We start from the raw sequence: 12,760 nt of genomic DNA on the forward strand, positions 1-12,760 counted from the left end.
GGGGAGGGGGGGGGCGAGGAAATCTGTGCTAAAAAGAAATTTAGCTCAGTCGCTGCAAAAAAAAGAGCCTGGATGCTGCTTTCGGGCCTTCCGCACTCGGTGGCCAGCAGCAAGCGGGAGCTGCGGGGAGCCCCCCCGGTCCCCCTGAGCATCAGCCAGGCATGGGAGCTGCGAGCTGCAGTGGAGCCTGCCTGCCTGCCCGCCTGCCTGCCCGCCCGCCAGGAGCAAGCTGTAATTAACTTCTCCCAAGCATCAATTCGGGCAGAGCTGTCCGCAAGACAAATGGGGAGCTGGAGCGAATGAATAGGCCTGGCCGAGCTGCAAAAGCAGCCCCCCATGTGGTGTCCCCAGCCCTGGGAGGGTCCCCGCAGGCCCCTCCGTGCTGCAAGCGTGGCTCGAGCTCTGCAGGAGAAATAAGAAGTTGTGGGTCCGATCGGCGATGCTCATACCTGGGGTGGGCAGCCTCCTGGGAGCAGGTCGCTGGCATTCAGGGAGTACAAAGAGAGGGGGAAAAAAAAAAAAAAACCTAAAGGATTTGCTTGTGGGAGCAGCACTGCAGCAGCATCGGTGCAGCACAGAGCCAGAGCCCCGCTCACAGCTCGGCCGACTAGCGAGCAGGCTTCGGCCAGCGGGATGTGGGGACAGCCAGCAGGATTTGGGGACAGCGGAGTGGAGAGCTGGTGCCCAGGGCTGCTTAAAGGGACACTCACAAGCTCAGACCCAAAAAAAATGTCATCTGCCTTATTTGGTGAGGAATGTTTGTTTGTTTTAAATGAGTGCTCCTTTGCTGGGAAAATGAAAGAGATGGGAATGGGGAAGGGGGTGGGAGAGGGAGAAAATAACCCCTGCTGTTTACATGCCTTGGGATTAGGGCAAGGCATGGCCAAGACGCCCTGAGCAGTCCAGTGCCCCGCGTCCTTCTTAAAAAGGCAATCGGCCCTGCTCACGTCCCCATCACAGCCAGCGGCACAGCATGGGACGCCTGCGCCCCGCAGATGTGAAATCCAGGAGGCGCAACAAGTCTGCCCGGGCGGGAGCACAGCCCAAGTCATGCTGCTGGCGATGCCAAAGGCCACCCCAGATATGTCTGCAGGAGGCCTTGGCTCCCCCCAGGAGCCCCATCCCCAACCCACAGCATGGAAACGGGCCAAAGGGATGAAGGACGTCTGGGGTGATGCAGGTCCCAGCCTGGCATGTGGGTGCAGAGGGGGAGAGGGGCCGGATCCTGGGGAGCAGCTATTGCTGGAGCATATTGCACCGGGAGGGAGCGGGGGCTGCCGGGACTGGGGTCCCACCACCCGGAGAGACACGCCATCACCAGTCCCTTATCTAGGGGAAAGGAAGCTTCTGTATTTATTTTGTGTAGGAAAAAGCTGCTTTTTTAGTGCCGATAGAGCCCCCGTCACAGGCTCCCCGCTAACCCCAGAGCTGCACTGGAAAGATAAACACAGCTCTTTTCCTGAGCATAACAAAGTCCCTCCATAAAACGGATTTTTTTTTTTTCAGTCCTCTGGTACCGTTTTCTCCTCCTGAGCGTGTGCAGGTTATCCCACCCGAAACACTGCATGAGCATCCCCAACACAGCGTGGCCGAGGCAGAGCTGGCAGCTGCTGAAGCCACATGGTGATGCAGATGGGAACGGGGCAGGATCGCACCCTGTCCCTTAGGGAGAGCTGGGCACCCCGGGCAGGGGCACCGCGCACCCCCCTGGCCAGCCCCTGCCGAGCTGCTGCCTCTAAACCCATTCTGCATCCCGGGGGGAATCCTGCCAGTTGTGGTGCCTGGGATCTTGGCTGGGATCTGCCTCCTTTTCAGCCTAGGAAAGAGGTTCCCTTTTCCTGGCTGAGAAATAAATCAAGCAATAAATAACTCCACAGGCCCCAGGAAAGAAGAAATGCTTTGAATTTACCCAGGAGGGGCTAACGCCGGGCTAGTCCTTCCTAATGTAATTGCTAGGCAGACCCTGCAGGGAGTTCTCCCTGGATGCAGTCGTGCTAAGGTATATCAAAGCCAGATCCTCAGAGGTACCTGGCAGAGCAACTTTTAATATAATAGCCTTAACTCCTAAGTTTCTCGAGATGTGCACGTGATTCAGCCTCCAGGCTCCCAGGAAAGTCCCAGCAAGCTTTGGACATGGTGCAAAATGGGGCTGGTCTGGAAGATGAATGCCATAAAGATGCCAAGTGCTGCATCTCCCTCCCAGCACGCTCCAGTTTGCCGGTGTTTTCCCCGGATGCTCCCTAACCTCTGCCTCGTTGCTCCCCAAAAGCAGCAGGGCCGGGGGTAGCGGTGAGAGAGGGCGTCAGCCTCGTTTACTGCAGCGATGCTCTACATGTGCTGCTAATTAGTGGCATGAGGAGTGAGTGCTTTCCTCTCCAGTGAGAAGCAGCTAATAAACTAATTAGGATAATGGGTAACTGAGCAGATAAAACTCTTAAGCTATGTGCTAACAGGTCATGGATGGGTGTGGAGCCTTTCCCCCAGCCACCAGCTCAGCAGCAGGGTGGGCAGCAATGCACCAGCTTGCGTGACACCAGTGGTCCCAGCCCTGCCGCCCCAGTGATGCTCTGTGCCCCAGTGATGCCCTGCGTGGGGAAGGGCCCTGCAGGTATTTCTCTGGGGATCCTGCTTTGCAGCATCCTTGTGCTTTTTTTCCCCAGGGAGCCACAAGCCCAAAGTCCCTTTATTTTTGCACAGATGCTGCATTTTCCACATCAATGCCCCACCACCCTGGGCAGGCAGCTGATGCTCGGCAAGGGGACCTCTGCCAGCTCGAGGCTGGTGACAAGGGTGACCCCGGTGGAGGGCACTCACAGTCAGTCCCCATCGCACCAGGAGTTTTGTGCCTTTTTGGGGTGCTGGATGAGGGGGAAGCAGATGCCTCCCCCAGATATGCTGCGTCACTCCCATCCATCCCCGGCAGCTTGTGGATGGGGTAGGAAAGTGTGGTCCCAGCCCCGCAGCATCCCTCTGGGCAGTGCCACCAGCACAGGGTGAGGCTGGTGACAGAGCCCCTGGTGCCACCGAAAGAAAGGGCTGCAGGAGTGAGATTTTAACGGGTAAGACAAATAAGGGCTGTGTAGTCCACAGAGCAGACAGCCTAAACAAACGTGGGTGTAGGTTTTCTGTCTCGGAAGAAGTTGGTCAGCTATGGAAAATGCCCGAAGGTTAAAAAATGAGACTTTCCACCACCCCACCCAGGAGTGCTGAAACAAATGAAGTGATATCTACATCAAAATCATAACGGGCTTATTTCCAGATCTAGGGCACGCGATCCGGTCAGGAACTGCTCCTCCATCGGAAATCACCAGAGGGTGCTGAGCCCAGGCCAGCTCGGCGCTGCCTGCTCCCACGCCGGGCAGCCTGGAGCCCGCCTCTCCCCTGGCCAGCATGGGAGTCTTACCCTCCCCACGGCTGCCAGCCCACCCAGAATCCAGGTCATGGGTGGGAACGCTGCTTCCTGCATCTGAAGGGGAGTATTTGAGGCCAAGAGTTGATGTGACCTTGGGCTCAGGCAGAAAGCTGCCACGTGGCCCTCCCCACCGTGCGCTATAACCGTTGCACTTGCTCTTGTCCTTTCCTCTGTTCAAAAGCAGCTGTTTTTAGTCACCGCTCTCCCAAAGTGCTTAACAGCTCTCTGATCCCAGCTGGAGAAAAAGCCGAAGAGAAGAGCAGATCATCTACCTTTGCAACTCCCTCCCTGGCTCGAGCTCCTTTCTCTCCATTTGCATCACATGTGCAGCGAGCTGGGACCGATTCTGTAGTGTCCCCTCCCTGAGCAGACACAAGGACTGGACACGGCAAGGGATGGAGGGAGCCCTGTCTCACCATCGGGTGCCAATGGACCACCCTGCACAGCGTTAATACGAGGGCTGGGGGTTGTTTTCCACTGCTCCTCCAGCCTTCCCATTTCAAGGCAGGAGGTGAGCCCATCCTCGCCTCCCCACGCTGATGGGGACCTGCCCAGAACACAAGCAAGCCCCAACGCTGCAAACTCTACGCTCAGATTTTGGGGCACCCAGGCAAAATCACAATTGCAAATTGCAGCTGGTGGGACCCCCGCAGCATCTGCTCTCCCCCGAAACGCCCACGGCTGGTTTCCTTTGCGCCGTGTGCCTGGGCTCCTTCCAGCCCTCATTAAAGCAGATGGGAAAGGAGCCCTGACCCGCTGGCGTGGGACAGGTTGGGCCATTTATTCCACTGCGGGTGGGGGAACCTTGGCTCTCGTTTGCCGAGTGCCTGGGGTAATCCTGCATCATCGTTAGGTTATTTTTGACAATCACAACTTTTTTCCACAGGCGTGAGGAACCACTCGGTGCCCATCCCAGCAAAACCCCCCTGGCTGACACCTCCTGAGCCTGATCCAGACCCCTCCATCAGCAGGTCAGACCCATCAAGGGCATCATGCAATTAAAAACCTGATTTTAAACCTTTCTGCCCTCATCCTCGCAGGGCTTTTAGCTGAGGGTGGAAGGAGGGAAACTTCATTACTCTGGGCTGGGGTCACTTACTAACCTGCTGGTTCCTAATGATGCGCTTATCTCCTCCTGCCAGCCCTGGACTAGATCAGGCACCTCCGGGGGGGACTCTCCTGCCCTACATTGCTCTCTTTTCATTAGCTTTTCATTTTGTTTAATTGCTCCTACAGATTTGCCCGGGGTGCCTTGGCCTGGGGGATGCCCGCGGGGAGATGGGGCAGGGGGTGCAGGGGAGTGGGACAGTGCTCTGCCGGGCAGAAAGCTGCACCGAGGCGTGGGATGCCGTGATGCTGGTTCACGGTGATGGGAAGAGCGGGCAACGCCGATGGTCTTGCCTGCTGCTGCCCAGCTGCACATGGGGATTTGCTATGGACCCCTAGACTGGCTGGGGTAAATATTTGAGGTGACAGATACCAAATTTGTGCAGAAAGCACCGAGTACCAACTCTACCCAAGAGCTTTGCAGCTAAAACACAGCTCTCCTCCCCCCCAGCACTTGCACCACCACCCCGTGCCCAAAACACAGGCAAAAGCTACTGGTGTGGGGTGCAGCTCGGGGGGACCGCAGCTCCCCGGACCCTCTCCCTGCCTCGCGCCTGGCTCTGACCTGCGGTGGTGGTGTCCACGTCCCTGGCTGCCAGCTCCTCCAGCTCCGCCCTCTTGCGCAGCTCCAGCCGCCGCGAGAAGCCCTCCCTGGGCTTCCAGAGGTCCTGGATGAGCAGCGGCTTCTCGTGGTCACCCAGGATCCTCAGCCCCTCCGTCTGCCACCGTTTCTCAGGGCCCTCGAACCTCCCGATGACATCGCACAGGGCATACTGCCCGGCACTGAGCTGGCTCAGCCCGTAGCGCTCCAGGGCTTCCTTCACCAGCTCCCGCGCACCCGAGCTGCCCGTCGCCAGCACGCTCTTGTAGTTGGTGCCCGCGCAGATGTTGCCCCCAAAGATCTTCAGGACGCCGGGGGCTGAGAGCTGGGTGGAGAGCTCGGCTGGGTCATCTTCACCGGCTGCCAGGGAAGCAGAGGCTGAGCTCCGGTCCTTGTAGCTCAGCGTCCGGTACAAGACCTGGGAGAAAATCCAGCTCTGGCGCTTCAGCCGGTTCTTGGATGGTGGAGCCATGGTGGAGGAGGACCCATAAAACATCGTGCGTGAGGTTGTCATGGGGTGCAGCTGGGCAGGGAAGAGGAAAAAGGGAAAGATCAGTGGTTTGGAGGCCAGATGTGCAGCAGAGAAGAGCAAGCAGGAACCGGCTGGTGGCCACAGAGGAGCCACTGTCACCTCCAAGGTGGAAAGGGACAGCAGTGAGGGAGGGCCGTTGCCCTTGTGCAACCCAAAACACCAGCAGCCAAGCTCAGCTGGGCTCCTTGGCCTCAGCACAGTTACCCCAGGGTGGATTTGTCCCTGAAAACATAGCCTGGAGTGATCCCAAATTTCTCCATCGTGTGTATTCAGAGGTCCCCCTTGTCCAAGCAAAATGCAGCGGGAGGAGAGCAGAGCCCAGCCGGACTTGGCGGGGCCCATCCTGGTCAGGAGCCAAGGCATCGGGAGTTACTTTCACTAACGAGTTTATGGAGCAATCCCATTTTTTAGAGGTGAAACAGAAAGCTCAAGTACAAATTCAATCACTCTGAGGTCACCGCTAAATGCTTTTGCTCACCAAGAGGCACAGGGTGAAAATGGGCTTTAATTAGCCTTTCCAAAAATGTCCCGACTCTGGCAAATCTCTTGGCTGTTGCTAGTTTGCGGAGGATGTTAAAGCACGTGGTGGCATCGCTGACAACACTGCCCTTGTCACGTTAGCCAGGGCAGGGCTGCTCGAGGCAGCCCCGGACGGGCAGCGACTGGAGGAGAGGTGGCCACGGCCGTGCGACAGCTCCCGGTGCACCTCGGTCCCCAGGAACGGGCTGGAAACCATGATGCTCTTCTGGCTTTAGGCAGATAGCAGTCCTGCCCGATGTCACTGCCAACATCTGGGGCCAGCTTTGAAATCGCATCCTGGATGCACAAACACCCGGTGCTTGCATGGCACTGATAACGCCACCGGTTGCACCACAAACCGCTGGCGGGGAAGGTCCGGAAAGAGAATTTGAGCATTTCTGATTCGGACAGGATGGGGATTTCCTTCACCTCCAGATTTATAATGTTCAGCCTGCGTGCAGGGAACAGGCATGGGCAGGGACTCGGTGCCTACACAGGGGACCCCCGCAATGTCCCATCCGCAGCTATGGGAGTGCTTTGATGCAGCAGTCGGCATGATCCAGCCGTGCACGGCTGGGGAGATGCAGGGTGCCGGCAGATTTCCGCATCTGCAGCCCCATCTCGCTCGGGCAGGATCTCGCTGCCGGAGCAAACCCAGCGCTATCAGGCAGAATGATGTCGGCCCTGGAATACCTCCAAACCACCATCTAATTCAGGAAGAAAAAGCGTCCCTGCTGCTAATGGAAGAGGTCACCTTCTAACCCAGAAACAACCTCCCAGCTGTGCATGGAGGATTTCTGCAGGGTGTAGATCTCCCCATCCCAGGACCAGAGGCCCACTGAATGCTGCAGATGGGGAAACTGAGGCACCAGCAAGCGCTAAGGCTGCAGGACGTGCCTGGGAGCTGTGTGATCCTGCTGCACCCCAAGTCACCCCTTTTCCCCCCAGTCCCACCAGGACTGTGAAAATGCTGGGGTTTGTCCCTTCTTCCCAACCCACTGGCTCGGAAAGTGAGGACACAGTGGCCGTCCAGGTGCTGCGGGGCAGGGAGGGGAGCCGGCAGCCACGCTGGCACATCGCTGCTGCCTGCCTCACTGAAGCTGAGCTTAGTGATCAGCCTGGAAAGCAGAGCTTAGCATCTTGTGTTTCGTACCTTGCCAGCCGAGCACTGGCCCCAACAGCTTCACTGCAACTCACCGGGTTTGGGGAAGGCTGTTGCTGCTCCCACCTTGCAACTGGGGAAACTGAGGCAGGGATGGGGTTAAAGCTACAGCTCCCCCCGTGCTGCTGCTCCTCCTCCAGCTGAGCCTGGGGCTGCCACTCCTGCTGGGGACATCCCTTCGTGTCTGCTGTGTGACATCTCCCGGGAGCGCTGGGGCGGACCCGACGTGGGGAGCAGGTCCGGGCACTGACGGACAGCCGGGTTCAAGAACAGCTTCCCCAGGCTGTTAGCACGGCCCTGCCAGCCCTCATTAACATCGAGCAGAAGAAAAACTACCCCAGTGTCCCTATGAGACCTTGCCATCAAGGATGCAAGAGACAAAATTTTGTCATCAAATCACTGTTTTCAGTTCAGGGATTTAATTTCCTCCACCCTGAACCACCTCCAGCACAAAGGGAAACCTTTTAACATCTGCTGCCGGTAAAATAGTTCCTCCAAGCTCACATCACAGACAGAGACACCATCCTCGCTTCTCACAGGTCCCTGCCTGGTTTTGAATATGTTATTTATAGCTCAGCTATTTTCCTGCTCTTTCCATCAAATGCAGCTTCTACAGAGTGCAGGGGCAAAGGTATTTCACAGGGAAAAAATACAAAGCCTGGACTGAGAGAAGCTTCTAGCCTGGTCACCCTGTTATTCAACATCTGCAGCAACACCGATGCGATTTCACCAGGCACCAGCCCAGGCCACCTGAGAAATTGCAGCCTTATCCCAAAGACAGCATAATGCACGGTCTTAATCCCCTCGAGGACTCGAGTGGATGCGATAAGATGATAACGAGATGGGCTCTTCCCGCATCTGTATGCTCAGGCACGCCAGTCACGGGCATCTCCGAGGAGGCTAAAGAGAAAACAGCGGTACATGCGATGCCGTCTGGTCCTGCTGTGAGGGCGGGGATGCTCCAGCTGGACCCAGCTACCTGGGGACAAGCCGGCAAGGGCGTTAACTGGGCACATCTTCCCACAGATCGGTAGGATACGTGCTCCGGGATCTCCCCAGCCCGGGCGAGCCCCCTCGTCGCTGCAGGCAGCCTGGTTCCCCACCTGTGCCATTGGAGGACACACGCCTGCAGCTATGGAGGCATGAGCCAGACTTGCCAAAGAGTCCCTTTCTTCAGCGCTCAGTGACATCTTCTCTGCTAACGACTATACAGGAATTAGCCAAAAGCCTGTGATTGCCTCCCGGCGGGATCTCTATCAGGTATCCTCCACCTCCTCGCATTCTGTGCCTGGCCACACCAAAACCTGTTATTTTCCCCAGGCAGCACTGTCTGTATTTATTCTGCAGAGGTATGACAAATGCTTCTGGTATTCACATGGCCACCACATGTCCTTCCATCACCACAACCAGCTCTGCAACTGCCGGGGACTTTCCTGCGGGCTCCGAGGTTCTTGCTCCCACCATGGGTGAGCAGTTCCTTCCCGCTGCCCCCACCCAGCACCCAGGCAAAGCCTCCCCTTACCTTGCCATCCTTCTCATGTGCCTTTTCTCCTTCCATTCATCCTCTTCCTCAAAACGGGCCTTCCACCCCGTCACGCATTGTCCCAGGCAGATATCCGTCGCGCCTCTGCAAGAGGAAGAGGAGGAGTGGTCCTGGGCTGCTCACAGATATCGGCTGCTCACAGTGAGGTGGCTTTGGAGGGCTCAGAGGTGCTGCGACTCCACTGTCAACATGCATCGCGTTTGCATGCAGGCCACTGAGTTGCATATAAGCCTTACAGCTCAGCATCTCACTATATTCCCCCCTGCCCCAAACTAAACAGCCCAATCGCTCGCTGCAGTTGAGGGCTGCTGACCCTGGGGACCCGTGGGAGACACGTGGCCGGTGACAGGCATGTTTGCACATGTTCATCCAGCCACAGCCCGTAGATGGCGAAGACCAGACCAGCCCCAAGCTCAGGCTCCATCGCAGCAGGAACACGGCAGCCTTGGGGGGGGAGACGAAGCAAACCCAGCCGCGGTGATGCCCACCAACAGCATCTACCCCATCGCAAAGAGGCAGGGAGAGAACAGCTATAGGAAAAGAAACGCTGTCGGAAAGGAAAGGCGAAGGGGAGGAGATGGGACCAGCAACAACCTCGTGACCTTTATCTCCTTCTCCCAAGCACACATGTCCCTGGGGATGCCAGGCTGGGGACCCTCTCGCCCATGGGTGGATAACGAGTCCTGGACCAGCTCCTTCCCTCAGCGGCCCCAGCATGCTGGGATGCTCACCGAGATTTGTTTTTCCTGAATTTCAGTCTATTTTGCTGGATATCGAGGACAGCCACCAAGCACTGTCCCCTCGCCCACTCGGCACAGATCTGCGGCAACATGATCAGCGGTAACCGAAAAAGAAAGAAAAAAGAAGCACCTGCAAAGTGCTTGCGGTGATTTCACGGATGTTTCTCAGAAAGAGCCGGCAGGGCACAACAAATACTCTTTTCCGTGGCTCCACCGTGATTAAAGACAAAACCGCCATCTAATTAAATCACCTAATCAGGGCCTCGGTGCAGGTTTGATCCAGCCCTGGAGTGATGGGGGGGGGGGGCAATTGGAGAAACTTTCAGCCAGGCAAATTTGATCCCCCCCTGGAGTGATGGGGGGGGGGGGCAATAGGAGAAACTTTCCGCAAGGCAAAGGGTCGTGATGCGAAAGGCAAAGAGATGCTGAACCCACCTCTGCTGCCCACCGTTTCTTCCGATGATTAATCGCTCCCGCTGGTTAAATATTTATGCCTTATTTCCAGTGTGTCTGGCTTCAGCTGCCAGACATTGATTCTTGCCTTGCTTTTCTCTGCTCAATGAGCTTTTGGCTACCATGTATTTTCTCCTCTGCGAGAGTATTTAGATGCTTTAATCAAGGGTCCCCCCCATTCCCCTTTGATTTGATTTATGAGTAGGCTTAACCTCATGGCGGTCTTGTCTCTCGCTGTAAGACATTTTCTGCAGCCCCTTGGTCCCTTCCCCTCAGTTCCCACATCTCCTCCACCAAGATGGAGAGACTGGGTTTGGCTCTCATAAGCCCAAATTCGTTTCTGGTAGCACCCTGACCGAAAATGCAAATAACTGCTATTTTTTCCGGAGCAAAATTTCCCATTACCATGAAAATTTTCAAGTCTCCAAGCACGGAAATTGGGATGGACACACAGCCACCCCCAGGCAGCTCCCGCTGGAGGAGGGCGCCGGTGAGCCCCCGCACTGCCTCTCCCAGCATCTGCGAGCATCTCCTGCCCAAAGCGGTGCGTGGCCAATTTATTATCCAGATTAGGGACAGGAAAACACGTACAACTCCGGTTATTATTTTTGGGTGCAAGAAGATTTCCATTTTCCATTCTGCTCCAGCTAGGATGCCTTTTGCTTGCCCAGTTTACCGCCCGGATTTGTACAAACTATTAACACTGTGCTGCTCTGGGTCAGCCCCAGGTTTTTCCAGAAATCATTTCTATCTCCTTCCAGATTAGTGATAAAAGCATTGAAACACCGAGGGCACGCTACCAGCCAGCAGTGCCCAGCAGTGATAATCTCCTCTGATAACTGCCTTTGAAATGGATCAGGTTTATTTAATACTGGCTTTCTTGACACTGTGTAATGTCAGCTCTAAATACTGGACTGGACTGACTTTTTTAATACTGGAAAGTGCAGATTTTTACAAGAATGTCACTTTGCATAACTCAAATGCTTCGCAAAAGTGTATTACAGCCAGAGAGTCACCTCTTGCATTGGAGACTGAAATCATTTCTGCTTGCCAGGAGTTATTTTCCATATAGCCACGTTGGATGGCAGGAATTTATTCCTGGTGCTGAAGTCTTTAATCAATTAAAGCCTGAGCCAGGTTTCTCCCTCTTCTCCCCAGGGGGATGCTATCAAGCCAATCAACCTGTAGCTACCAGGTCATCTTACTCCCTTTTGGAAAGAGCAGCAACACTATTAAAATGCTTTTTCATCTTCCGGAATTTCCCCGGGGCTCGTCCCAGCACAGATGCAGCTCTGTGCGGATGGGCGGTGAGATTTCAGCTCTAACCATCCCAGAATGGCAACCAGAAAAGCTATTTCCCCAGAACTCTATTTGAAAAATTTCTTTTTTTTAAATTGTCTTTTTTTTTTTTGGACGGAAACCACTCAAGTCACAGCCTCAGTCTAATGGCAACGACCGCAGCCTGGATGCTGCGAGTGGAGAGAGAGGCCGCCCCGGCATTGCAATGTGGAACAAATTATAACTCGGAGAGCAAAGGAAATGAGAACACCCTGGACACGGCGGCTTTGACGTGCACTCCTCGGCTCCAAATCCTGCCCTTCTGCAGATCCCGTCCCTACAGCCAAGGCTGCCGGGTCCTGCTGGGGCAGAGCCCAAACCCCTCTGTTCTGGCTCAGAGCCCCCACTCCCCTCCATTCTGGATCAAGTCTCCGCTTCAGAGCCCGGCCTTTTCTTGTGTGAGTTTTACCCGTCTAATCTAGGGACAGATTGGAGGCTGATAATGTCGATGCCAGCCTCGGTGCCGTCTTTAGCCGGATCAGAACGGGTAAACTCCTTACCACGTTATTATTAGCAGCAGGCACTCTGCGGTAGCGCCCTGGACCCCACAGCCCAGACTCCGTTCAAACAATATAAAGGCAGTCCCGGTCCTGCAAAGATGAACTAACAGTTTGTCCTAAAGGCAGCTATAGCTCCACAAACAGATTACAATGATTTGGGACCCGATTCTGCAAGGACAACAGGAGTCCTTTTAGCAGGTTTTCTTTTCTTGCCTTTTTTGTTTCATTATTTTGCAGGGTCTTTTGAGCCGCCAACGTGCATCAGCTCTCTGGTAATGCGCAAGTACAAATGCCAGCCCTCTGCCCGGGCAGCTCTATTCACACACACACGCAAGAAACATTTCACAAAGAGCGTTTGCTTTCTGCTGCCTTCCGAGCAGCAGAGTCTCTGTAGGCTGCCTAATTATAAGATCTTAGCAATAATTTTTTTCCAGCGATAATTAACTGATCCTGGAGAGCTCTGAAAATAAGCACTTCCCAAGCAAGTAGCAAACTCCCCTGAGTTTTCTCTGCTAAAGTTACAACTCAGCATGAAACTGCTCCAGCCTCACGGGGACACAGACCATCCTGGCATCTCCCCGCCAAGGCCTGGGATGCCACGACAGTCACAAACAGCTGAATGCAGGTGAAATAGCGCATGTAGAATAGCAGTGGGATCCCAAGGAGTGTGCAATGGGATAAGGATCCCAAGGGGCGTGCAAGGGGGACAAGGATCTCCAGGTGTCTGGCAACGGGACAAGGATCCCAAGGTGCTGCGTCTCCCCAGCACAGCCCTCCCTGCCTGACTGCTGCCCTGCGCTGTCCGGCAGGCAGCCGGGCCGGTTGGGTCTCCAACGGCAACCGGACAAGCCTC

At 55.5% G+C, this 12,760-nt stretch overlaps 1 protein-coding gene across 1 annotated transcript in view; it reads right to left on the reverse strand.

Annotated features, from left to right (window-relative positions):
• The window catches only part of RADIL (Rap associating with DIL domain), a 16,890-nt gene extending 11,259 nt beyond the window's left edge, over positions 1-5,631 (reverse strand). Inside the window, exon 1 of the mRNA XM_009286567.2 lies at positions 5,056-5,631. Within this exon, the coding sequence (XP_009284842.1) occupies positions 5,056-5,616 (561 nt within the window). The 5' untranslated portion in view covers positions 5,617-5,631. The remainder of the gene's footprint in view (positions 1-5,055) is intronic.
• Between the last annotated feature and the right edge of the window lie 7,129 nt (positions 5,632-12,760).

Source organism: Aptenodytes forsteri, unplaced genomic scaffold (genome assembly GCF_000699145.1).
Source record: "Aptenodytes forsteri isolate BGI_AS27 unplaced genomic scaffold, ASM69914v1 Scaffold55, whole genome shotgun sequence".
Taxonomy (NCBI): domain Eukaryota; kingdom Metazoa; phylum Chordata; class Aves; order Sphenisciformes; family Spheniscidae; genus Aptenodytes; species Aptenodytes forsteri.